We start from the raw sequence: 27,368 nt of genomic DNA, 5'->3' as shown, positions 1-27,368 counted from the left end.
AGCACCTAGAGGAGAGTCGGTAGGAGGAGCTGTAGGAGTCAAGGTCAGATCGTTTTATCCACGTTTTTGTTCGAGTCATCGTGTCACCGTTTTGTTAACTTGTTCCTGTAGGAGTTTACGGCTTCACCGTAACCGTCCTTGTTAATTGTTACTTGTAATTAGTAGTTGGGAGATTACAGCTTCACTGTAATCAACCGTTTCACACTTGGTCATTTCTTTTTCTGTTTTTTTGTTGTACAGACGTCCTTGTAAGTCGGGACCCGGTAATTGCGAGTTTGTACGATCGAATTGTTGCGCGGATTTTCGGTGTGCCGTCGGCTTGCGCAAGCGTTCGGTCTACAGCGAATCGTCGTAAATCTAACAGCAACGATTGCCGGTGTAAAGACGACGTCTTTGTTTTCCTGTATTTTTTTGTTTAGGTTTTATTAGTGTGTTTTTTTTAATATATTCGTTCCTGGTTAGAATTCTTTTCGTTTTCTTTTTTTTTCTCTCGTTCGGGTAAGCTACACCGAGTACTTTGGATCCGGGTACTCGCAAGTCGTAGCCGGAGGATCCTGGCGCCCTCAAGATTGTCGGGTCGGTGAGTTTTAACGAACCCACCCAGACTGAGCTACCGGCGTAATTTTGTCACCAGCCGGCCCGAGCGACTTTAGTCGGTCAGTTTGTTTTTTTATTGCGTGACAATTGGACGACGCTTAAAAACAAATTTCAATGTCTTCCACTGATGATATATTGCGCAGTTTAAAAAACAATGCATCAATTTTCAAGCAATACGCGAAATTTCAATTTTAAAATGTGGATGGTCATAACTCAAACCTGACAGGTGCATTTTCATAATGTTATCGAAAGAGTGCGGACTGTGTTTAGCGGTGGAAAAAGGCAAACGCGGAAGAATTGATGATGATGATGACGCTGGATGGAATTTGGAATGTAGGTCAGTGTCGGCAATAGCTGCAAAATCTACCCCATTTATCTATCGATCATTCTGCAGTATTTAATTAAATACCAAAATCGAGATTCTACGGGTGTCGGCGTAGGTGAATGGCGAATAACAACAGGTCATGTTCCGGGTTTTGATGTGGGTACAACAGGAGAAAATGGTTCCAAGAATTATCCTCACGATTTATTAGACGATCCTATTTTAAACTATTTTATTCCGTCGATTTTCAGTTGAAAGCACTCTACATTAAAAGCACAAAACGCTTCTATTTGCTGTAATCAACGCTGTTAATGTCGCGTTAAAAGTTGCGTGTGTAATTCTCGCAATAACGAACAGCCAGACAAACTCGACATTATTTTTCAACGGGTAATCACAAACAATATGTCATAATTCAACTCTGGACATTGAGATGGAATGAGAAAATCAAGTACTAAAAATTTAAATCCTGGAAAATATAAAAGCAGTGCAAGCGTAAATTCCACAAAGACATATATTCAAGTTTATATTTATTGCTTTGATTTATATTGTTCCAGCAAACGTAGATGCATAGTAAACTTGTGTTTTTATACACCCTCACGTGTAGAAAGAAGGGTGTTAAATTGTCACCCTCGAAGACTTTAAAACAGGAAACGTGACAGTGACAATATTGGCTTGCCACAGCTGTATTTTTTATCGGTTATTATCAAAAGACCACAAAATTGTAATGAAATTTACTAAAGTACGGCCGTGTTATTTGTGGGTCATATTTTTAGATCCCATTCATTTTGAGGCTTTTTATTATATTTTATGCTTTTTTTAGATACAAAATTTTCTAATTTCATGATTTCTCATTTTTTCTTTAAATTGTTCATATATTTGGTTTCACTGAATTATTTAGGTTGTTGCCATTTTCTGCTCTATTATTTCATTTCAGATTTCTTAGATTTTCGTAATCATTAAGATGCAGGTGTTTTTTGGGATACTTTTGAATTTTAACTTTTACAAAAGTTCTTCATTTCTTTCCACAGAAAATAAAAAGAAGTATAATTCTTGGATTCAAATTAAAAATAAAATTTTAAAATTTTTCAGATTTCTCAGATTCTTCAAAGTTTTCAGTCTCTTCTAATTTCTTATTTTATTTCGCTTTTTATACGATGTAAAAATAATAACCTCCTCAAATTTCATCGCTGTGGCACTAAAACTATCAAAAGTACAAATTTTAGTGAAGGATGGCGGAAATTTTTGCTTCGTTTTAAAAGAGAAAATTCTAAAATTTGTGTCTTTCGCTATACAATTTAATAGAATTATTAAATTATTTAAAATTGTGTAAAATCAAAAATGAATTATACCAAATATGGAATTCTTCAACGCTTTGCATCTTTTGGAAGAGAATATTATATTTGATTGTTCAAAAATCTTTTATTGTAAGTTTATGTACGTCAATTTTCCCTATTTCAACAGTTATATTGTGTTTTTTTCTTTAACTGTTGAGTTTCTGTCACCAATAAAAATCAAAGGAAATAAGCAAATAATGAAATTTAAAAAATGCGCTCCATAGTTATCATTCTTGTTGAAATCGGCGGAAGATGAAAAAAAAGATGGATTGTATTTTCACAGCAAGCACATGAAAAATAAACTACAAAATACAAATTCGACTTTTCCGCAGGAACTGCAATTTATGTGTCATCCATTAGGTCGGCAAATATAAATTCTGATTTAGTGCTGAAATATGCAGAAAAAGGATGCGAGCATCAAACATCACGAGGCTTTAAACAGAAGCTTTTAAAAATGCACGCTAGAATAGGTAAAATCTCATCGACTTGGTAATGTTTGAACTTCAATTCGTAGGTTTTAAAACAAAGTGCCGTTTTATACTCTAGCAATAATACTTCCAACTATAACTGATCCAGCTATGATAGGAAATGGCGGATTGGTTTCATACTCTAATTTTTAACCTGTGATTAAACGAAAAACCCGCGCATTTCTATCAACAAAGGCAAAGTTCAAGGGCATGAGAAAACTTGGCTTCAACTCCATTCAATTATGCCACTTCCACAGTCAAACTACGCTTCCATTTGAAGTTGGAGTTAAATTGGAAAGTGGCACATTGAATCCATAAAATATAGAAATCGTGGTCTGGAGAACAGGTGCCGATTTTGCAAACGAGAAAAGCGATGCGCCATCTCCTCCATTCCTTCTCTTTCATACAATAAGAATCAGAGTACGGTTGTTCCCCCAGCTTCCTTATTTATATCACCAACTTGCCTTCCCTTCTTTAATACGTATGGGTAGTTGCTAAAACGAGGGAAGATAACTTTATCTGTAGCAATAAAAAATGTTCTTTCGAACACAAAGAACGTGCGAGTTAGACAGATAAAACTGCAGCAATCTGCTTCCGTATTAATAATTAAAAAAGTGAATACGTGGGGAAAAGCTACATAAATATTCTCCAGAGATGTAGCTGCCAAGTGCACGACATAGTAACTTTCCCTTAATTGTACGGGCAAATCTCGGATTCGACCCCCTAGCGATAATTTTTAACTTTCCCTTACAGATTATATGTGTAGCAAAGTAAGCACGAAGGAGGATTCTAATTTAAACAGTATTTTCGCAATAACGAGTCTGGATCCGGTTCACCCAAAAATTCCCATAATTCTTCCACCCTCTACCTTTAATACCTTTCCCCAGTTAAATATCACGTCACTCCGATATAAATATTAATAATCCCCTCTGCGCGCTCACAAACCACCCTCTGACAAAGCAGTGCAGGGGTTTTAATCGGACAGTAAAAGCCAAGAACTACAAAGTGCGAGCGTGATTAGAATTGCTACCCCTAATATGACTACATTGGACATAGAATTAGGGCTTTGATCCAGGTTTGGTCTGGACTACGATGAAGATACCGCAGAGCTTATCTGAATCTTAAGTGGTGACAAGAAGTTTGGGAGCTATATGTTATGCTAAACCGTTTCCGTGGCATGATTGAATAAATTTGCTTCGGGGAGATCTCGCGGTTTGCTTCCTGGCGTGATTAAGGTGTGGATGTAAAGGGATTCACTTACATGTAATTTGTAAGCTGGTTTTGTACTTGCACTAGTGATTTATGGTACGTCGACGGTGGCTATTAAATATCAATGGGATGAAAAAGCAGACTGTCTGACCCAGAACGTGACTGCAACCATCAGGGACAGATCAAAATTGTTGGGCAATGTTAAATTGTCTGGAATTGTGTGTGCTCTTCATTACTTCGTTCTGCAAGCAATGCGGAGTTCCCACTAGTTCAACAGTTATGTAAAGAAAAAGAAACTGAGCTTGTTTTAAGACGTGTAATAACTAATCACTTAGGATTCCTATGGGATCTTCTCATGTGTCTTAGCCAGTCCAAGACCGGCTTAACGAGCTTTGCATGACAAAGTCAAATATAACAAATTCAAGTTGCGCGGCGTGGAATCGGGACTGAATTCCAGACAATATTTTCTGGAGTCTACATAATAAAGCTATAAAAGTAAAAAAAACTGCACGATCGATACCTGTGTCTAAGTTCGCGTTTTTGATAAAGCGCCTTCTTGCCTCAAAAGTCTTGTGTTCCGGAACATACACTGCAATTTTTGCTGTTTCCAATTACTGTAAAACTGCCATTGTCAGACAAATACAACTAATTATAATCGTGCTGATGATGACAGCTCTGTTAGGGAAACATGGTGGAACTGCAAAAAACATTGAACATTTTAGAGAACGGTCGACATGTTAAAGTTATAATTAATAAAGCGGTGATTGGCCTGAACTGAAATAATTGGCGAGTAACGAGATTCAGTTCTAATTTTAAAAATTCACTTTCTGTTGCTCTTTTTTTATCGATTGTTTAAAAATAAAAACGCGTTAACCTTTAATGAACTCATTCGTTTTTAATGAAAACAAGATAAACATTTTGAGCAAACGGTGGCTGCAGTTCTCGAATTTTTTTATTCGATAAAAAAAAATGACAAAATTTTAATGCATGGCGTTTTTACAAAATATCCACCCATCTCTAAAAAATAAGTAAAACATTAAATTTATTGAGGCCTTGGTAGTCAAGATTTTTTTTAATTCTTTTAAATCTCTGAAGGTTGTTCAGATGCATCATAAATTCTTTAGCTCTTCCTTCGTCGCATTCTTCAGTCTTTCAAAATTTCGAGATTTAGATCTTTCATATTCTGCCTCACGTTTTTTATATCCTAGCGTTATGTAAATATATTCTTTAAATGAAAGAGATTCTTTACATGGCTCCGATTGTTCAGATTATTTTTGGTCTTTCAGACTTTTTTTAAAATGATCAAATTATTGAAATTTGTTCGACCTTTTAAATTATATTACATAAAATATTTATACCTTGATGTTGTAAATGTGCGACTGCGATCCTTTGGATCACGGGAAATAACGCTCAGGCTAAAAAATTGTCTTCTCTCTCCTGATATATGTATAATTATTAGTATTATTACTATTCCATATATTTCTAAAGTTTTTTAGATTGTCTATTTTTTTTTCGTGGTCGTTTTTTAATTAGTTAATATTCTTAGGATCTAAAATTATTAGATTTTAATAAATCAACGAACTTATAAACTAAAGAAAACTGACGATGAAAGTTTCTTCAGATTAAAACTAAAATATTCTACAAAAATAAAAGTTTGAAATTCTGTGAAAAATAAAAATTAAAAAACTGTATATTTTCGTAGATCTCATTGTGGCAATTTTGAAAATTCTTATATTCTCAATTTGGATTTTGAACTGTAAATTCTTTAATTACTCTTTATAGTTATTTGAATTATAAAAATGCAGGAAAAATGTTTAGCCTTAAAAATCTAATATAATTAATTAATAATTATAATTATTAAAAAAAATACATTTTTTTATAAAATTCGCCCTTAATTTACTGCAATGCCGAAGCATTTCCACATCTTTTATCATCTTTTCATAGACGCACTTTTCTAAAAAACGACCACCGGAACTTAAGGCTCTCTTAACAAAGCACTTAACAGAATCTCTTATAGTTAAAGCAGAAAGAAACTAATAAAATATAGAAACTCTGATCGCCTCCAGCAGAATTTAATCGAAACTTCCTTTTAAAGTAGAAACTCTATTTACCGACTCGGCCATAACTCATAGTCTTACATAACTCAATAGCGACATATTTCATGTTGGTGATTTTCCTAGTAGACCAGCAGCATAGTTGCACGCTACAAAAGACAGACTCGTATCATTGAAATTCCGTAGAGTTTACGACCAACAATGTGTTCGTTATCTGGAATTGATACGAATTTTTCTATCAAGATAGTTTTTTTATTAAAATTGAATACCAAAGCGAGGTATTTACGAAAACTTCACACGAACGCAATAAACTTTTATCAATTCTGAATGTACATATTCGGTTTTATTACATTGTTTCAAATGAAGCCAAGAATAAAATAAAAGACTTTATTTGTATTCATTGATTACAGAAAATGCAAATTGTTTTCATATTCAGTTTAATTTTATAAAATAGCTGAGATTCACATGTGCGCGATGAACCGCATTGTGGTAATAATTTCCACCAACACAGCGTTTGGTAGTGGAAGTCTCCATCCCCATAAATTTATTTCAAAAAAAACGAATCACATACTTTGCACCATAAACATAAATGTTAGTTTGTGTTAAGACCATAATACACTGTATAACTCACAGATAACAACAAATACGTGAGTTCAGCGTCTAATATCTCCAAAAATGACTGTTCTGGCAGCTTGGTAATAGTGCACATAATCCCAGCGGCTAAATTGCTTCTAACATGACTAGATAAAAGATGTTTATTGTATTCCAACTGTACTAAAGCTCGTACTTACATATGATGTAGATACTATTGCGGTTTTCCTGTTATAAAATCCAAGAGTTCTCCATCAGTGCTAATGTAATTTTCGTAGCGAGGGACAACCTTAATTAAAAGAAATTGGCACCGAGCCTCTTAATTATTTTGATAAGAAACTGGAAGTGGCGTAATTACAGTCAAACTGAGTTTAATGCCCCAACAGTTCGAATAAAAGGGTTAAGTGATTAAAGTACGAATTCATTTCAATCCATAACCGAGCTTAGACAAGACATAACGCTTTTATGGCGCAATGATGCGACTTCACCGTTCCCAACGGTAAAAACTATATCAGAACGGAGAAAAAAAATCTGTAATTCCAGCGTCGCGACGCTCTACATCAAGTCGCAATGGGCCGTCGCTAGAGGCCACAAGTTTCATCTGGTAACGCAGACAGTTCGTTCCTGCGCGTGAAATGGCAGATTTTTCCCAATAACGTCAGTGGAAGGCTTTGATGTCGGAGATGTCACAGTGGTAAGATTAAATTTGATGGGATTGGAATCGTAATGGTACAGCTGCGAGCAAACTCTTTTGAAAACCTCCCAGTCCCATGTCAATCGATTAGAATTGTTAAATTCCCATAATATTGCGTGGTAATGTCCGACAGTTGTGTCATCGCCACGATGAGTTTGTCCTTTACGTCTGAAATCGGCAGCTATTCGATCCCTTCAGAAGGGCGCACGTGTTGTCAAGGGCGTTAAGCACATGACATGGCTTCATTGTTCTGTCCCCCGAAACTGTCACGCGTTCTCATCGGGATAAACGCACGAGTTCTCTTATCATTGTCCGAGGATAATGTTCGGACCACTTACTAATGTGAAGGAAAAAAACAAAATCTTGCGTGTTGAAATTCAAATTGATTGTACGTTTAAACGAAGCTCGTTTTCATGTTGCCGACTTGAGTTTACCAATATTTACCCAGCTCTTAGGAGATCCTTTATCATGTCCACTGCAGAAATTAAAATTTGGATTAAAGTGGAACTATCAAAACATTACTTATACAAATGAAAATGAATATCAAAGTGTGTTAAAAGCTGCTTGTGTCCAATTATCCTGATACAGTCTTATCAAGAGCTTTTAACCTTTGTCCTGTTTACATTGATGCCGCTGAAAAGCAAGTAAAAGGTGGAAATTTAATCAGCTTGTGGAAAGTTGATGCAATCGTCTTGTGTCTTTTACTGACTCATTAAACAGCGCAGTTTAATTATCTAACTTTTTCAAGCTGAAATGGCTGCAATAAAACGTGCTGAATCTTTTTATTTTCTTTTTTGTTTTATTTAGGATAAAACTCGAAAAATTGATTAAATTTAAAGTATGTATTATAAAATAGAAATTTGGCTCTGCGACAGGGAATTAAAAAAATGGCAAAAATGTTGCTCTGCCAATTTTCTTGACATTTTAAACATTTTTACTTAAAATCTAACCAATTTAGGGCTGTGGCACTGAAGTTTTAGAAAGAAATTTGTTATGACTCGCTCAAAATTTTCTTCTTTTACTTTCGAAAAATTCAATTAAATGAAAGTGTGAATGTTGTTGAACAGTCTAATTTGTCCTCAGCAGAATAATTCCAAACATTTGATTCGGGACTGGAATTCCATTTCCAAAAACCAGTAAATAATTTCACCACATTCACACCAGGTATCCTTAAAATAAATATAGCAAAAAGCGTATCTTCATCAAAGCGTATGAAGGCTGATTCATCACTTTCAGCTCGATTTCCCTGGATGGCGATAATGTAATGTAATATACTGCACCTCTGAATATACGATAGGACCATAGAAAACTCCATCCAGTCATAAACTATGCAGACCACAGATCGGCGTTAAATTTTACTCGCGGCAATTAAAAAGTGTTTTGTGTTCTAATAACGGCAGCATAATGATAATTAAGAGAGATTTTACGTTACATTGGCAGGCTGATAAACATCTATTGGTAATAAAAGGTACAATAATAATTAAAACAATGGGTCTGAAATTGGTTGCAATTTAAATGAGTTCATAAAATAGTCATTTACGTAAATTTAATTTTAATTAGGCAACATCTGGCCACCCTCCTAAAATTCATTCTTTAGAAATGGTTCCGGACTTCTTTTGTATTTTTTAATAGTGGCTTCCACCGCCGGTACACAACCCAAAATTTAGTTCCTCCCGATCATGCCAAGTTTCCATCGAACCCCTCTTCAGATACACGTCAGATATTGTGAAATTGATGTTGCCGAAAAAGATTAGCATAAAACTCATATATTCCGTTCCATTTATTCCCCGGAACAGCAGTGTAGGATTTTTTTTGTCGAAACTCCATTACATCCGTGTCGTTTTTGTATCATTTTGTTATCCGTCTATACAAAAATAGAACTCTACTATTTCTGTAGAGCGACATGATGAGAGTAATGCATGTGGCGTACACAAAATATTCCCAACACTTGTTTCATTAGAAAAGAAGTTGAGTTTTTATCGCGCTGTAACTCTACACATCCGTTTTCTTCTGAAAGAAACCGCCGTGTTTATAATTACACCCAAGCACGGAGATGGGACGATTACCCGGATTAAAAATCTGGGAAATGGAAAATCGATCGCAAGATTCAATTGTGGTTGTGCGGCACCAGGGAAATTACTTAGGTGGCCTCCTGAAGTATTCAGAAATTTTTATGGGGGCACAAGAGCGGTTCTATTGGAATAAGCAGAGCAAACATTATCAGCAATTTAAAATGGGAAAATTCCCAGGACGTGTTACGTTTCCACGTGCCATTGCGAGCCGTATAATTAAATTTCCTCAACCCTTTGAGATTGTGTTTTTACGAGCAGTTTTTCGCACATGGAGATTCTTTCCCCTCTGTTTAATTACTGGAACTTCTTATCTACTCCACCAATGAATCGAATTTATTTGTTTTACGCTTCCCCGAGTCACACATTGCGGCGTTCTAAATCCCGTAAAATAAAAACTAGGTATAATAAATAGGCTTAGAGAAAATCTCACTCCGGAGAAATATCCGGCGCGATACAATGATGTCGTTCGATTTTAATGGCCTATGAAAAAAGTAGCTATTGGTTTTATTGTGTGAAACGTCGGTTCTCACATCTTTATATAATCTATAAATCTCTGACCCTACAATGGGGATCGTCAATTATCACTGCTAGATTAAGTTCGCAAAATCGATAATGGCAGTATGGAATTAGTGACTGCGGGAGGCTAATCGGGCTAGATATCACAAATGTCACACACAGGGGATGTTTACAGAATATACGTGTGTGTGTGTGGATTGCTGTGATAGAATAAATTACTTCAAATACTGCAACTGAAGCAAAAATTTCATGCATTCAAACCTTGAAAATGGCTAAAAAGCTTACTCATGCAGACACCAAAACACTTTATCGGTTATTAGCGCCATTTATTGTGAATAAATCCATAAAATCCACATTAGATTACAGGCGAAATTCAAGCACTCCTACAGGAAGATATCAATGATAAATCGCCACGGACTCCAAAAGACATCTGACTTTTATTTTCAAATAATCGAGTTTATTGCTTTAACTTCAAGTATAAAATAGCATGTAATCTAAATGGTTTAAATTTATTGCGTAATTTGTTTGTTCTTCTCAAATGAGCTGCATGATCCGAAACACAAAAGAATCTGTTGCGTTTGTTAAGATAAATAATCATGTTGAGTTTATTTGTTTTTTTTTCGATGGCTATTTGGATCTAGTTAACGAATCAAATATTACGATGGGAAAATAATTGAAGATACTTGTTCCCAAACAATGTGTTCTGGAATTTCAAAATGTTTGTTTTAGTTAAACACAATCTGGAAATAAATAAATAAACTATTTTTGTATACTAAAATTTAGTGCAATTATTATTAGAATTACTTCAAATATTTGATCTTTCAGACAGATTTTTTAGATTATTTTGTAATCTACACTCTTTAGATTCTATTTCTTTCTACTGATTTCTTGTTGCTTCGAAATTTTTAGGATTTCGTCCTAAACGTGTTCTATAATATCCTTCAATTTCAATCTTTAATTCATGATATTTTTAAAATCCTTCAAACGCAGATCCTTCTTCACTTACTACTGGGCCGCCTTTTATTTATATTCCTTAACTTACCGTTTTTTTTATAAAATTAAGTCTAATTGTTTTGAAAATATAAAATTGCAATCGAATCCAATTCTTTGAATCCTATGAAACTAGAAAATCTTAGTCTTTGAGACCTTGAAGAATCTTGAAGGATCTAAAACATAAAAGAGTCTGAACCTCATTTTTCCTGCAGATAATTCTTTCTAAGCGCTAATTTTAAAATTAGGCTCTCTGATTTTTTTAGTTTAATAGAGCGAGTTATACAATGCTGATTTTTTAAAACGCTTCCTGCACAATCCTAAAACCTAGAGAAATCTGAGTAAATTTAAATGATTCAAAGAATCCAAAAAAATTACTAAATTATCCTGCTAACGAACCATGAAAATTTCGTAAATTTTGCAGAAACCGGAAGAATATCGGAAATCATTAGAATTTTAGAATAAATCTTAGAATCTTCTGGAAAAACTGGAAAAGTTGAAAAACCATCATTCTGGCGACTGTTAAAATTTTTTTATCATAGAATTTCTAAAGATTCTTGAAGAAATCGTAGTTAAGAATTCCTTTGTTCTAGATTCTAACTCTACTCTTTCAGATATTTATTTTTAAATTAGGAATTAATTATATTTTTTAGAATTCTAAATTCGTCTGCGTCGTATTTTCCAAACAATTTAATTTTAGAATCAATGCAAATATCGCCAATATGAAAGCTTGACGTTCTAAATACTAAAAATACCTCCAACCGATTAAAAACCTGATTCAATTCAACTGTACGGTATTTAATTCAAGTGTTTATTCGCTCGTAAATTGTGTTTATTGCCACTTATTCGTATTAGGTCGTATCACAATAATAAATATTTCATTAACAAGGGTCTCTGAAAATTGCCGACTGCCTCAATAAATACTTCATAACCTAATACATATCTGATAAAAATGAAAAAAGGGACATTAAATATTCAAACGATAACCCACTTTACCTTTTCAGAGAATGGACAAGGGTGAAAGAAGGTTCCTTCAATTTTTAACAGTTTAGCAGAAAAAGCTTTGCATTCCCACAACAAAAAAAAAGGCATGTGGAGCAGGTGATGTGACAGAAACTGAGTTAATTCATCACCCAAAGTTGTTACCACTGTTTAGTTTAAGTTTGGAGACACCGATCGTGTCATTGTAAATCCGTAGCAATTTGATCTAGGACAGGAAGTAAGTTCGCGTCTTTAAGTGAAAGTTCGCGTGACGTTAATTTTAAGCAATCAGCATTTTCTCAACTCACACATGTCAAGCAAACTTTCAGAAACTTTGCATGTTCTCGAGTCTCAAAACTCGTCCTAAACAAACTTAAGGGCAACTTTCTGATCGTCTGGGAGTGATAAAACGTAGCTTGACCGCAAAATATAAATGCTCGCACATCTGGTTACGTTAAATAAGGATAATCACAGGAACAACGTTTTGCAGCAATTAATTATCTTCATAGACGACATGAATACTGCATGACAAACTTTGGTAGATAAGGAAGGTATTAGGGCGCTTATTCAAACAAACTACCATCAGGATCGAGGCTGTTTATGGAACTAAAACATCGTCTACGGTATTGTGTTATATATACAGATAACTTTATCCCATCTGAGCAGAATCAATGTGAAAGGGAATACGAAGATGCGTAGTTAATAATTCTCGCAAGCGCTAACGACCCTAATTGGGGGATGTTGTTAATAATTCCCATATGAGATTGTGCTACTGCATGCGAAAGGAAATTCGGAGCAGCTGGGGTCGATAAGTCGCGTAATAAAAACTAACCCGGAAGCTGAGTGTTTCAAATTTTATTGTTTCCATGTATGAAATAGTCATATCTCTCATGTTTTACGAGAGGTATTTACACCGTAAATTTTTTTGACGGATTTCCTTCGGAGAGGAAAATGGTGGATGCGCCGGTTCACAAAGTAAAAATTTCAGTTTTAGTTAATGGGCCATTCCGTCGTTAAAGTCTCCAACAAGTAACCTGTAAATTCCAGTAATGTCCTACGAATATAGGCACGTCCTTGCTACATAACATGAATACTTTATAAGTAGCGAAAGTACTTTTGGAACTTCGAGTGAGGGACGCAACAAATTTCAATTTCGCGAGAAAACAACTCGACGAGAGCATCTCCACTTCACTTCCATTGAATTAGGCAATATGCACATTTGCGCGAAACTGTTTTCGAGCTTCGACACTACAATAGGAGGAAAAATCTCCAAGGAATAACTTATTCCTGATTTTATCACAAGTTTAGGCAAGTTATTGGGCGCGAGATGAGTTAATTATGGCTGTAAATAACAGCCGCTGGTGGTATAAAGTGAGAGTTGAGATCAATACTATGCCTCCTGTAGGACTTTCACTATCCTAGGGGAGTCGTAAAGCAGCGCTTACAAGGAGTCACACCGCGTCTTCTTACGAGTTATTATCCGGGAAACATCAAAACGCAACTTTAAGATGGGATTCCGTGCCCGTGGCAACGTATTCTAATGAATGCACAGGGGGGAGTGATGCACCTTGTTAGAATAGAAATTACCACCTGCAAGAAGGGAGCCACAACTCCCAATAAATCCGTCGATAGAAGGTTAAGGATGGGCCTAGAAGCTAAGTACAGCAAAATTATCATAACACAATTTTCTTTCTCGCATCGTCGGAAAATGTTCTGCCAGAACAAGAAATAATATTCGCAGAAAGTGGCATCGTAAAAATGTACGTCTACATCCCCCGTCTTTATTGGATACATTTGAGTGTTTAAGATTGACTCAAAGCAGCGTTAAAATAATAGAAAAAAACTTGGCTGAAAAATTCGAGTATTTCTTGATTGCTGCCATAAAAGAGAAAATATTTCCGGGGTATTATAATAAAGTGGCGCCCAAATATTTTATTCACGCCTGTATAAGCCCCAGTTTAGTTAAAATGAAATTCTGGTAAATTACTCGTTCGGAGCGATGGAATTGTAGTTTTCCAGAGAGGATACCAAATCTGATGAAACGGAAATCCTCAGGCAAAATTGTTGGGATGCCTGTGCTTAATTTTAGTTACAAAATTCTCGCAATGCGATGTCTATTCGACACATCTGAGTTCTATCATGCATTTTAAGGCACGTTTTTATGGAAGTATAAAAAATGACAAGAAGAAAAGGCATAAAACAGCCCTTAAATCCGCCCAAGAAATTCACTGGCGAGATTGCCATGCATCAAACTTTGTGGAGATGTTATTTGTTATTTCACAACTTTGAATCAGTTTTTTTAAAAGGTGGCAGCTTTGGAATCGATGCAAATGATGAAATTCGAAATTATTGCGCGACTGCGTGTCCATCATCGACATTTTTGGATTAAAAATGAGCAAATTCCATTAGCAAGTTTTGATGAAATGTTTGCGCTTCGTGGTAATTACGTGAGGGTGGCAAAATAAAAACACTAGTTTTCTGTAACTTTGTAAAAATTCTGTTTTTATTATTAGGATATCATTCTTGGTGCACATCTAATTAACAAAAAACGGAGTTATTTCACACAACATAAAATTTTATAACAATTTCATGATACCCTATAAGTACCAGAAGTCAGCGAAATATCTCATAAACTTTTGCAACATCTTATATTTTACGTCTAATAAAATCCAGGATCAAAAACTCCCTGAATTTGCACAATCCTCCAATACGTATCGGGGAGGCTCGCATATTTTTTAATTTCGTTTGTTAATAGAAGACGCGCAACTACCACCTATGTAGTAATTTCCCGACCCTCAGACCTTTACGTGGCGGCTGCACACTCCATCAAAATTAAATCCCGCTTATTGGGTCCACCCTGCAATATTTAGCCATTCAAGGGTACCACTATAAAGGCGGATTTAGAAACGTGCGTCGTTTAATCCCCGTTTATATGTATTTACCACTAAAAGCGTCTTTGTTCAAAGGTGTAAAATAAACAAACTTTCCATTTGTTGTGGACACTTTGCGCCATCTGCTGGTCTGGATACCTATGCAAATTTCCGGTATTATTACCGAAAGGGATCAACAGCAGTCACAAATGCGATTCCAAAACTTCAGCAAATCTGAAAATCGGGTTTAGGAAAATTTCACTATACAACTAAATCCTTTGAATTCTAACTGCAGCGCATCATTCACCATCGCTCAGGCTTTGAGAGATCAGCTGTCGAGGAATGATGGGAACAGTTTGTAACTTATTTCCTCTTTGATAAAAATCCGGGATTTGACAAAAGCGATCAATGCTGAGGTTTTTCTAATCCGGGTTTTTGTAGTCTGCAAAAAGTTGAAACGAAGACTGTGTCAAGGTGGCAAGTTTACGATTCCAAGGTGAATGTTGACGGTGGCAAGACACCATAAAATCCAGTTCGTAACTCGGTCAAGCTAAATGAAGATAAAAATTGACATGTTTGCAAATACCGCAGCTGAATCATCGTGGACTGGATAATTGATCGAGGACGAAGCGAACCGATCGGAAAAAAGTGCTCTATTTACTGAATAACAGTAAGTTGCAGAGACACTAGTCGCTTAACTTTTTGCCACTGAATAATATTCTTGACCTTTAAATGACTTGACTATTGAAATTCGAACTTCAAAGTTTGCACCAGTGAAAGCGAAATTAGCAAAGCTCAACACGACTATGTTTTATCACGATTCTAGCCAAGTAATAACATCCTCGTGTTCACGGTAAGAAATATAAAACAAACTAAATAAAATCGTCTTTGCAATACAATAAAAAATATAAGGTGAAGATAAAATCGAATACAGCAACAGGTGAATCAAACCGCATAAATGTTTAATACTGGCGCTGTGACTTCATGTCGACAATAGAAAAAGTAGTCGATAAGAAATATATTTAGAACAATCTGTTAGCTTCCACAAAACTCATAAAATAAAAGCAGAGAAACAGTTTCCTGGTGTAAATTTAAACTCTCACTTTCAAATAGTTTTTAACCCAACAAGAACAAAGCTAGATAAAGACTATTTTCGTTCAATAGAAAACTTGCGCAGTTTCCCACATCTTGTTATCTCAGCCTGATTGTAATACCGTCCGGAATAGAAAACTGAAACATTTATTAAGAAATTCTGTTGCCGCAACGGCTTTGAAAAGGCAATTTGTAGTGCTCTTTAGCGCAATCAATATTCATGAACTTTCCCCGATATCCATCACACGCTTTATGAAATATTTGCCATATATTGGGACGTGTCCACAATTGGCACGCAATTGATTCCGACAATTTATTGAATTGCTGCCTGCATGTAATACTGAATAACATGCATTTCCATACAATTTAACAGTTTTGGCGAAACTTACTCGGCATTTCCATGACTCGTTCCCCTCCTCAGCGCCATCCCAGCTCGTGCCATTCCACCTGAAACAAACATATTTATATAAATCTAGAAAAACGCTCATCAAAAATGTAATTATATCAGTAAATGCGACCGACCTGGGGTTCCATTAAATGGAAATTTTAATTAAATTTAATTGAATTAAAGAGGGAACTCAATTACGTCCCCGCGTACTTGTTAATTTTCGCTGCAGTTTTAGAAAACTGCAAGGTGATGAAACTGATTCATTATTTTAATTAAAATAATATTTATGAGCGCTTACTTCAAAGTTTCCACAGATACAAACGAAATTAATAAATGGAAATGTGGTACGTCTACAAGCCTGGGCTTGCGGGTGAAAAATACATTCTTCTTAAATCAAATCTTTGTCTGGGAAGTTTGTGCAGATAATTTTGTATTCTCTGTATAAGTTCTAACAAGATTATCGGGGTAGAAAAGTGTAAAGCTGCAGCACTTACCAAAACGGTATTTAAACTGTTTTAAATTAATTTATAGCGAAATAAATAACAGGCAGTACTTCTGCTGATTTATTCGGGATATAAAATTGTTATTAGGACGCATAAAAACACGTTTTGAATTTTTATGAATTTTTAACGGAAGGTTTTCATCTTACGTTTGATAATATACGAGGCTCTTAATGCTCCTTTGTACCTTTTATGAGAGCAGGCCTTTTATATTTTCTTACGACGACGGTCGCCTACAATTTATTTCAAAAATATAAACCTACAACTTTAAAGAACGTCGCAAACACAAATACGACATGATCCTGGGTAATTACCTATAAATTATTTTTAAGTGGAAATTGGTTATCTTCATGAAGCTTTGGAAGCGAATTTTTCTGCTAAAGTGGGTACTAATTTTTCGGATTAAAATGAATATTTATTTAAGGTTTATTGATTAGACTGCGCAGTGTCGCCGGGTTTTATGATATCTTCATTAGATGGTATTTCGCGAGATAATTAATTTGAGCTGAAAGGACGTGTGGCTTCCTTATTCCGTGAGTAGGTACAAATTCTCTGCCAAATTACTTAATATGTTGGCTATTAAATTCCCTCTATTTAAGCGGCGACTCCTTCAAGTAATTTCCTCCGATAAATTCTAGGAATTAATTGGCGGCTCGAAATCAAATTTGCATCGGAGCATAAAATAAATCAGCCAAACTACACTACAAAGTAAACGTAGTGAAATTCGCAAATGGGGTACATATTTCAAACCGATGAGAATAAAAGAGCAAAGTTTTCGTTAACTTTAATGCAATAACAGTTTCCGATACTTCATCCGTTGGAAAAGAGCGGGTCTTAAGACAAAGAAAGGAGATGGGATTCGGACGAAATGAAGAATTCAATTTCGCCAAAGCTACGGAATAATTCAGGACTTTATATCTGATAAATCCTTTGCTTGTGGTTATCAGATATCTCCGAGCTTATGAATTATAATTATTTCTGAAAGTGACTGCTGAAATATTAACAAAATGTACAAGTTTTCCCCCCAGATAAACAATCCTGGAATCAAAACTTACAAAGTTGGGGTAACTTAACTTCCCCAATCATTATAGACATCTCTATTTATCTATCTTGGAATTAGCCGAGATCACAATCCCCGTAATTACACGAGGGAAAAACAACACATGTAGTAAAACGAGATAAAGACGAATTACCCGCAAACTCGCCCAGACGTAATAAACTCTGATAAATTAACTTTGGCAAGTCGAAAAATTCTTGTTAAAACTACGGAAAACTGTCAACCATACTGCAAATGACGCTAATAAACAATGAAAGAAACTGAGTCGGAGAAAAATTACTTGTGTTCATGATATCGGCTCCTTTCTATGGAGCAAATAGAATGGAATGATGAAAAGCTCACATAACAATGAATTTTTATGCCATTTCGAGTCCCATAATTGCACAAAATGAACAAAAATGTCGCAGCATCTGCTCGCAAAATTGATCGTTTCGTATAAATTCTGCGTCTCGTCAAGAAATCCCACCGCGACTTAATTTAAGTGCAATTAAAAAATCGGTCAGACATAAATTCCTCGTTTGGAATGTCTGTGGAGTGTCGTTCAAGGCGTAAACAGGCAGACATTTCAATTAAATCCTAAGTACCTCTAAAGTAGAAAATAGTTTTGCGCTCGTAAGCCCGTACAATTGTTTCTTGGCTTAACACAATAAATCTGACAACAGTGTGGTTGATGCATAATAATGAAACGAAACGAAGTTGGTTTAGTTAAATATGAAATCAAGGGAAAATGTAAATTTCGAGGGTGCCTTTGTCGACAGAAATCTAACATTGTTGGTGGCTAGAGAAATGTTTTATTTTAAAAGAAAAACACATTTCTGCGTTGCAGAAAAAAGTCACGTCTCTGATTACCGAGCACGAGCTTTGCATTAAATCCAACATGATTTACATTACATTGAAATGAACAATCAAAACCGTGGAAAGTTGAAACCGTCATTTCCTTCTACTTTCAATTACACAGTACGATAAATTCTATTTAATCGCACTCCCGAAGAAGTAAAATGAAATTACTTAATGAAGTTAGCGGCCCCTGCAAATTTTTCTTTCGTGTCGGAAAGACGAAACAAGGTAGAATTCGACTTATATCCGAATGCAATTAAGTGCAACCTAATAAGAGAGTAATTGGGCGTTCAAACCCTTCATCCGTGCAAACACGACGATAGATACATATCCGTGTCGGTCTGAAGCCAACCTGGTGTATAATACACAATTTCATTTCACTTAGGAAAGCATCAACCTGTTAAATGTAGCGTTGGAGCCACAGGCGCCTCGGCCCCTGCAATTACAACAAACTACGACAAAGACTCTTCCAATCGTCTTCATCACAGCAAGAATTCAAATGATGACGGTTAATTGAATCCCAGACGGAAAAAGAAGGCTTTTTCCAATTTGTTTTAATAACTCGAAACGGAAGCGAGAAAATGAATCTCCATGAATTATCGTTCCATCAATGATGTTTTTTTATGAATTATAACCGGCGGCTTTGCCTCAACGCACTTTCCAATAAACACAGACGGGTAAAGTAGTTATAAATCACGAAAATTGGGCAAAATTTTCTTTCCTGTGGCGTGGCCCAAGGCGGAAGTCGCTGCGAGATGTTCCTCCACTCCATCTCCCGCTCCACAGAAGCGTACTAAAACATTTTTAAATTTACATATTCCGAGACTTGTTGATTTTGAAATGTTTTCATATTTGCAGAATTTAAGACGTCGAGAATATATTCGGTGATGCGGTTATAATCCAGAATTGGGAAAGCGAACATTTCGAATTAATGCAACCTGTAGCAGATACAAAAAAGGTGGAGGCGCCGGGTTGCCACAAGCGTAGCAGATGACCTAAATAAATTCGCAGAAAAATGTTCGACGAAATGTTAATAATTAATCTCCTCTGAGACGTTGTATATTGTTTCCATTTTGAGAAGAGAAATGAGTAGGTATGATGTTTAGGAAGGATGAAGATTGTCTGTTCGGCTAAGCTTGCCCAGCCCTGAACGACCACAATAATGTTCTCAAATTATGTTCAACTAGGCAAAGATAATTACCACACTCCCACGAATCTTGTTATGTAAGAACCCGTTACTTGTATCGTATTTCGTTAAAGTTACGACAGAAATATCGGAATTGCACTTAGTGCACATTTATTTATTCCGAAGTTCATTATCATCATGTCATTTGCAGAGTGGTAAAACTAGGTACTTTACTTTTATTATAGTTTTAGTTGTTTAATAGGCATTATAAAGAGCAAAATCCAAGTTGCTCCTTCGTACGCCAAGACGAAGTGCACTTTTCATGCGTGAATAATATGAAATTGCTCTCATGCTCATTGTCGAATTATACGCCTTTCTGCCTTCACAAACAGTTCACATTTTAATTAAAACATTTTATATCAAATTTAAAAAAACTAAAAACTATAACTAGGCATATTATAATAACTGACATCTATCCGAATCGAATTTGTCGTTAAACACGAACATAACATATGTTTTCAGTAAACGTTAAAAAAACTACTGTGTATTGGTTGAAACAAGAAAAAAATATTTGTTTACTCTATGCCGCCCAGTTCGATTGCCATCATCGAAAATGACAATGAGCGTTTGACCAAAAAGACGTATAATTCTTTTTCAATTCCCAGATTAATAATTGATAAAAAAAGATTATATTTTTAAAGACATAGATCGATATTTTTTATTAAACATCATAAAAATGCGTTTTGTGTGATGTTTAACTCACCCATTAAGCAAAATTGCATATAAGATTGTGTACAGTACTCGCGCGAAAAGCAGCTAGCAAAAGCTCGCTCATATACAGGTCTTATTGGTGCTTGTACTGTAAATAACTATTATGGTAATGTTTTATTGTCGTTCCTGAAATAAACACATTCTGTAATTTTTGATTGTCAAGTAATTAATTCAAACATGTGGCGTTTATAGGCAACAGATTTGTAACTTGATTCTCTCGACTCTGTAACGTCAGTGGTATGCTGTAAGCTAAAAGAAGTCATTACAAAGGAATTCTGAAATTAAGACATTATAATCTTTTTCTTTTTCTTTTCGCATTTTTACGGTGTTATTTAGACCAAGCGTCAGAAACAATTATTGTAGAATTGCTCAGTGATTTTCCCCTTACTGCCTTACGGCTTCTTTCTTTTACTTTACAATTTAAGTGTCTAATTGCTAGTTCTTAATAAAACAGTTTTCAAGATCAGAGAAAAATATTTTTAATTATACTTGCATGTTTAACTGCAAGACATCCAAACAATTTAAAATATCAAAAACAAGTAGATACAAAAAGAATTAAATAAAAAACATTCGGGCATCCAAAAGAGAAGTAAAAACTAAATTTTAAATAAGTGAGTTATTTTGACAGTCGAAGTCAGTCACCCAAAATGACGGGGAAATTGATGAGGTTTGATTAAAGACAAGAACTTTGAAACTAGCATAATCAGCTTTAAGTTTAATTGAGAAGCTAATGGCCAGCTTTTTAGTTCTCTCAGCAAATTACCAAAGATTTATTCTTAACAGAATTCTAAATGTCTTATCGATCCAAACGACCGCAGCAATAAGAACTTACACAGAAGGCAAATTCCTTCTATTCAATCAAGTTTGAAAAATTAGAGGAGACGCAGGTATCAATTTATTTTTAATTAGCTAATAATAAAATGTTTTATAGGCCGCCGTCCTTTTTTTAACGGTTTTGGAGACATATAAATAGACCGGAAAACAGCGTTTGGTGGCCTAAGTCTCTAAAAAAAAACTAGATATTTTTTTGTTTACCAGTTGGTATCGCACTGTCATCAATTGACACAGGAGTCTGCTGTTGAAGTATTTTAAAATTAGTTAGAATGTTTTATTTAGAAAATACGTACTAAAAGAGCAACCTTGAAAAGTAAAAGTTACTAAATCAATTTTTTTTTGATTTGGTAAATTTTGTTGACCTAAAAAATAAAGTGGATCACACGTCCGAAAATGCTTTTAGAAATCTTCGCAATTTCACTCAGACTTCCAAAAGAGCACTTTCCGGCCTTGTGATCGAAATTACTATTACCTTAAGATTAGTTACACTAAAATAAAACTGAAAAATCGTCAAATTTGACTGGTATTACATCAGCCATTGTTTACACAGACAGAATTTAAAAGACACGTACTTATTTAAAAAACGATATTCCGGAGAAAATTCTCCTGCTCCTTAGTTTCATACCCAGTTTCTCCGGAATTTGGAATTCGATTTCTAAAAATGCTTCGCTCTCAATCAACGCGACGTTATTTGTGAAACTCTCAATTTCCCAGATTTACGCTGAACAGACAATTTTATGATCCTCTAAATAGTATTTTAAATCCCAGTTCTCCCCACAATCTAAGAAACCCATAATAAAAATCTTCCAGTTTACACAGAGAGTATAATTTTGTGGTCTGAGCAAGAGCCCAGACTACCAGTTTATTATTTCACTTGACAGAATTCCATGTAGTTTCCAAGAGATAAACCGTCGAGTCATTTTAATTATCACCGAAAATCTCGTTTTGTTTACTTGGACCACGTTTACAAAAAGCATTTGTAAAGTTCTCTGCGGAGACATCTGATGTTGAAGTTCAAGACGGCCAGAAACACATTCGATAACTTTTGGCACGTGACCGTATATCGAAAGAGTGGAAAAAGTTGAGAGAACTGTCTTCTCGCAAGTCTGGGTGGAATGTCGCTAAAACGACGAAGGAGAGCGAGACAACCCCTGCCACTTTCTACCCGAGTTTGGGGTTGGTGTGTTCTGTACGCACGGACGCCAGACAGAATAGGGTGAGTTCAGCAGCAGTCTGCCCTCACCCTACAAGTCTGCTAGAACCGAGAACTGAGCTTACAAATTAAAAGCTCGATTTATACGAAGCGAAGACCAATTACCATTAAACGCCTTCGCTACAATGTACCTTTATTGGATACAGTTTTCACTGTTATTAAATACAAGTTGGTGTGGGAGGCGAAGAATAAGTTCCTGTCGTTCTTTATCTAGATCAGGTGGAATCGTTTCAAACGTCGCTGATGACTACAAAGTCTAATTCTTGGAATGAAAATGGAGCTGGATGGAGTAAGTCTACATCAAAGGACAGTGGAGTGTTATACAGTCTTAGTGTAAATTGAAAGAAGTAATCTTCGGCAAAAGTCTGGCGTTTTTGGAGTCGGTTGAATCGATAGCAGAAACACACTCTAACCCAGTAACATTCTGAACTTTCGCACGATTTGTGTAAATTCTATAACAAATAGGCCCTCGTACATTCGATCCCCTTTGTATTGGATCGCCCTATATCACTGCCATATTAACACATTCCCACCCCAGATTTGAGAAAGGAATGTTGTAGAGATATCTGTCAGCGAAAAAGTGGGCTTGCCACCGAGGTCCATTCTGCTCTGTATATAATATGAATACAACCCTTCTAAGACTGAATGAATAACGGCACTTCAGATATGAATTATTGCTTAAGGGGAATAGACCCTACGAGGTTTGTTAAATTTTCTGCATGAAAGCGTTCACAGCTGATTTTGACGTCAAGGTTTAAAATGTAATGATGGATCGACGCTGAAAAAATTTCCAAACTATTGCATTTTGAAAGTGTGGCAAAGGTAATTTTCCCCGAGCAAAATAATTGAGATATACTCAAAAACGATTCAAGTTTATGGCACCTCATACTATTTTCATGATAAATTGGGCAAGTTAGGGGTTTATAGCCCCAAGTTTCATCATAACAGCCACGTCACAATCATAAAATATTCGTTTCAAATATGGAATCAATAAAGTGATTAGTCTGCACGCCATAAGGGTTTCGTTTCTTCCTCACAGACTGACCTATAAAGGTATCATTATCGAGGGGGATGGAAATGTGGAGTTTGTCATCCTTCCTATTGTCTCTGTTGTAATGTAAAAGACGGAGCTTTATACTATGGCGACATCTGTACTGCCTAAAAAAATTTCCCTGGTGTACGTTTTATGGTGGTATAAATAGAGTTTTTATAAGATGGGTGGATCAATACCATCATTCACTCCCGCGACGGTTATTGCCAAATATCTGTCCCTTATGAAAATTATTTCCACATTATCTTCGACGTTTTTCTTATTTTTTATAGTGGTTAAAAATAAATTTGGTTCCTGAATTTAGGTCACCAACAAAGTCAAATTTTACAGCAATTCAGCAAAGTGCTTATTGGTGATAGAAATACGAAATATTCATGCTGGGATAGAAGACGAATAACTAAGAGAATCCAACTACTTCAAATTCTGTATTTTGCAACTGTTAATTTCATTTATTAGATTTATGGGAAATATGAGAATCGTAAGTCGAGTAAGAACTGAAGTTCGGAATTCGAATTTCATTAAATTTTCTCTAATCACTTAATGAAGCATCGCTGTTTCGGAAATCTCACATTACGAAAACTTATATTTCGGATCGGAAAACAAAATTTTCAAGACGCCTGTAATTAAAAAGTTACTGAACTGAAATAAAATATTCCTACTACATAATTTGCCGATCATGTCATGACCATGACCTGTTAATGCTCCACAAATTCAGCCCTTTCAACTCCTTTCATTATTTCGTATTAATTAAACACGATATCAATATTAATTATCCATTAATTATGCGGACGTAATGCGTATCATGTCAAACAAAATTACCTGATATTTTGCTTCACTTAATTTAGCGTTAATCAGTCATTTTCTCTAAAAAAACAATATAACAACGTCATAATAACAATTAAAATGTTCTTGGTAATTGACCTTGTAACGCATTGAATTCCTAAAAAAAAGGATAATGAGTAGAAAGTTTCCTTAATAGACAAATCCTTTCGCTGTAACTCTTTCTAAAACGTCTTGGTCAAGTTTAATTATTATGTGGGTTTGTTGTTATTTAAATTAAATATGCTTAGTTCTAATCACAAAATAAATTATTACAATTTAAATCCAACCCACGAAGAAAGCAATATGTCGGTAATTTTCGAAAATTAAAAGATTTAACATAACTTAACTTTACATAAACTAAGCTATTTCCCGTTTCTATCCGAAATGGTAGTTATTAACAGTTTTTGCATAGTTCGGGAGCTCTCTGTAATGATCCCATAATTTTATTTATGACTATTACTAAACAACATTTCACAAGAAGTATTCCTGGCACTGTATATTTAATTTTAGAAAGTTTAAATTCTCCATAAATTTTCAAAAAAGTGAGAATCATCTGTCCAACAATGAATTATTATCGATACCTTGCTGCTTCCAGCAAAGTTGCTCCATAAGCTGGGTGGATTTACTAAACACGTTAGACACAATATTGAATTTGACAGTTATCCTCCGAGGGCTACATGCAATTATTACGTCAGATATCCCTTATAATTAACCGGCGATTTCATTACTAACCTATTACCCCAAATTAGGTTTCTTGATTGACACTAACTTGTCTTACCATTTTCAAGTGCAATGAAACTGTGCAGGCGGCCCTTGGTATGCAGTCTCCAAGGTGAAAGACATTTATGCTGTAGGCTGCCAACAATATAAGGCGCAGTTCACTCACACCTGGTCACTTAATAATATGACTAGCCACCCACAATAAGACATACACTTAAATAAATGACTACACAGTCTCTGGCCCAATCAATACTATCTAACCCAAACAAAAATCAATAAATGGCTGGGCTTTGTCCGAAGTTTGAATTTTATGATGACTCCCACATAAATCCGTAAAAAGTTACAGCGACTGGAATTGAGGCGTGTAATACTTTCTATTTCTGGGATGTTTTCCTAAGTGTCACACGTATTTAGATTTGTTTATAACGGTTTGTTTTTTCGTGAAGAATGGGATCAGGTCCCTTGTAGTTGATGTAGGTACTGAACCGAAATTTGATTTCGCCCTAATGACTACCCCAAATCAAATGTACACTAGCATAAATCAGCCTTCTCAACTCCGTTTATCTGAGGGTCTTAACGACATCCACGGCACCGCTACGGTTGCATTTTACGTGCGTAATGTTCCCGTGATGGCCACCATTTGTCATTGTAATACCTCTTCTTTCTCCGAGCATCATCGCTTTAAGCAATTAGATTGCCGGTGTATAATTTACAATTCTATTGTATTTGTTAGTCTTGATTAAAAGGAAGGAAGAAAGTAGACTCCGTTTGTTCTTCTCGTTACTCTTCCGTCATGCAAATTCGGGCCCATTAAAAATTATCTCCCGAAATTTAATCTCGCTTACAAAGAACAACGATACATATCACTTCCTCGACTCTTTTGCATTCGGATTTAATCGTGATTGAATAAAATGAACTATCGTTGCAGGCAATTAACCACACGTCCCACCTCTTATCTCGTAAATTAATTAACAGTCCGAGTTGATATTAATGTACTTAGACCCGAATTGAAAAACAACCACGAACTCTAATGGCCACCTAAGGTATGGTAATATCTCCTTTTAAGCATCGTTAGTTTGCGTTATGTTAATGCAAGGGCGTAATCCACTCAGGTCATCAGATCGATAAATTTTAATAAACCCCCATAATCTGCAAAACAATTTAACAACACGAAATACCTTTCATAAACCTAACTTGATTAGAACGAATTTTGGTTGCTGGAGCCCGTCCATAATTTTCTTCATGCTTTTTATTACCATCAAACTCCAGAGTTTTCTGTAAGCTTTTAATCCAACAGACAATTTAGTGATTGTGTCCGGCCAATAAAATCTGCGAAAATATTAACGTCCAGTGTAGTGTTAGCTCAACCCTTTCGCCCGCTTTATTTTTTCCGGTTCGCCGATTCGCTCACAAGGAAATTTATTAGACAGGCGTTAAATGAATGTTTTCCTCGTGTAAATATTTATTTCAAGATACAGCTCGACGAGAAATCCATATTAAAGTTCGATAATGTCGATACTATAACGCTCGACTTTGCCAAAGCCGGCAGGTTGTGTGCTGCTCGCGATATGGGCTGCCGAGGTTTCGAAGAATGGGAATAGACAGGAAACTACAGTAAGAAGATAATGCATTTTCAAGCTCAGTTTGTTAGTAATACGGTTGAAATAGTTGCAATGCAATTGGACTCGGACGCTTTATTGTACGATCAAATTTGACACGGTCATTTTAGTTCGTGGAAAAAAAATTGTGCGCTATTTCATCGCTTTGCGGTTTTGTTCCACGTAATTGAAGATGTTTTTTGCAGGGATTCATACTAACTTAATTATCATTTTTCCTTTGAAGAGCACAGACGAATTTCCATTTTTTCTGCATCTCGGAATTGGTCCTTTTCGGAATAACGGATTTGGCTCAAGGCCCAACATCGAACAACAAACAATACATCTTTTCCAAACAATGTGTTTTCATTCAAAATGATGGATTTACATTTTCATTTTCATTCAATTACGTGAAAGAGAATTCCGTATAAATCGAACTCGTAACTCTCCAACAACAATTTTTAATCAAGTTCAATAAATAAATTGAACGAGCAAACGAGCCTCTGTCAGTCAATCCTCGATCACTGGACCACAACGAAAGAACTCGTCGCCGCAATGAAAGAAATGTGTCTGATGATGTAAATTGCGGTTATTATCAAGTGTAACGGAATTTAAAAGTATCGATTTCGTCGTGAAATTAGCTGAGAGTTTTATAAGCGCAATGA

General features: G+C 35.5%; 1 protein-coding gene across 4 annotated transcripts in view; it reads right to left on the bottom strand.

Moving 5' to 3' along the window:
• The window catches only part of LOC148174772 (uncharacterized), a 137,380-nt gene that overhangs the window by 40,945 nt on the left and 69,067 nt on the right, over positions 1-27,368 (bottom strand). For 3 of the 4 annotated variants that reach the window (XM_088036209.1, XM_088036208.1, XM_088036211.1), the window contains one exon: positions 16,179-16,236. In XM_088036209.1, coding sequence (XP_087892335.1) covers positions 16,179-16,231 — 53 coding nt within the window. In that variant the 5' untranslated portion in view covers positions 16,232-16,236. Of the gene's footprint in view, positions 1-16,178; positions 16,237-25,166; positions 25,227-27,368 lie in introns of those variants that run through there. The other variant, XM_088036210.1, reaches the window with a different exon arrangement.

This window comes from Gnatocerus cornutus, chromosome 5, assembly GCF_029298725.1.
Source record: "Gnatocerus cornutus isolate USDA-ARS CGAHR chromosome 5, icGnaCorn1.1, whole genome shotgun sequence".
NCBI lineage: Eukaryota > Metazoa > Arthropoda > Insecta > Coleoptera > Tenebrionidae > Gnatocerus > Gnatocerus cornutus.
This window is presented reverse-complemented; position numbering and strand designations above follow the sequence as displayed.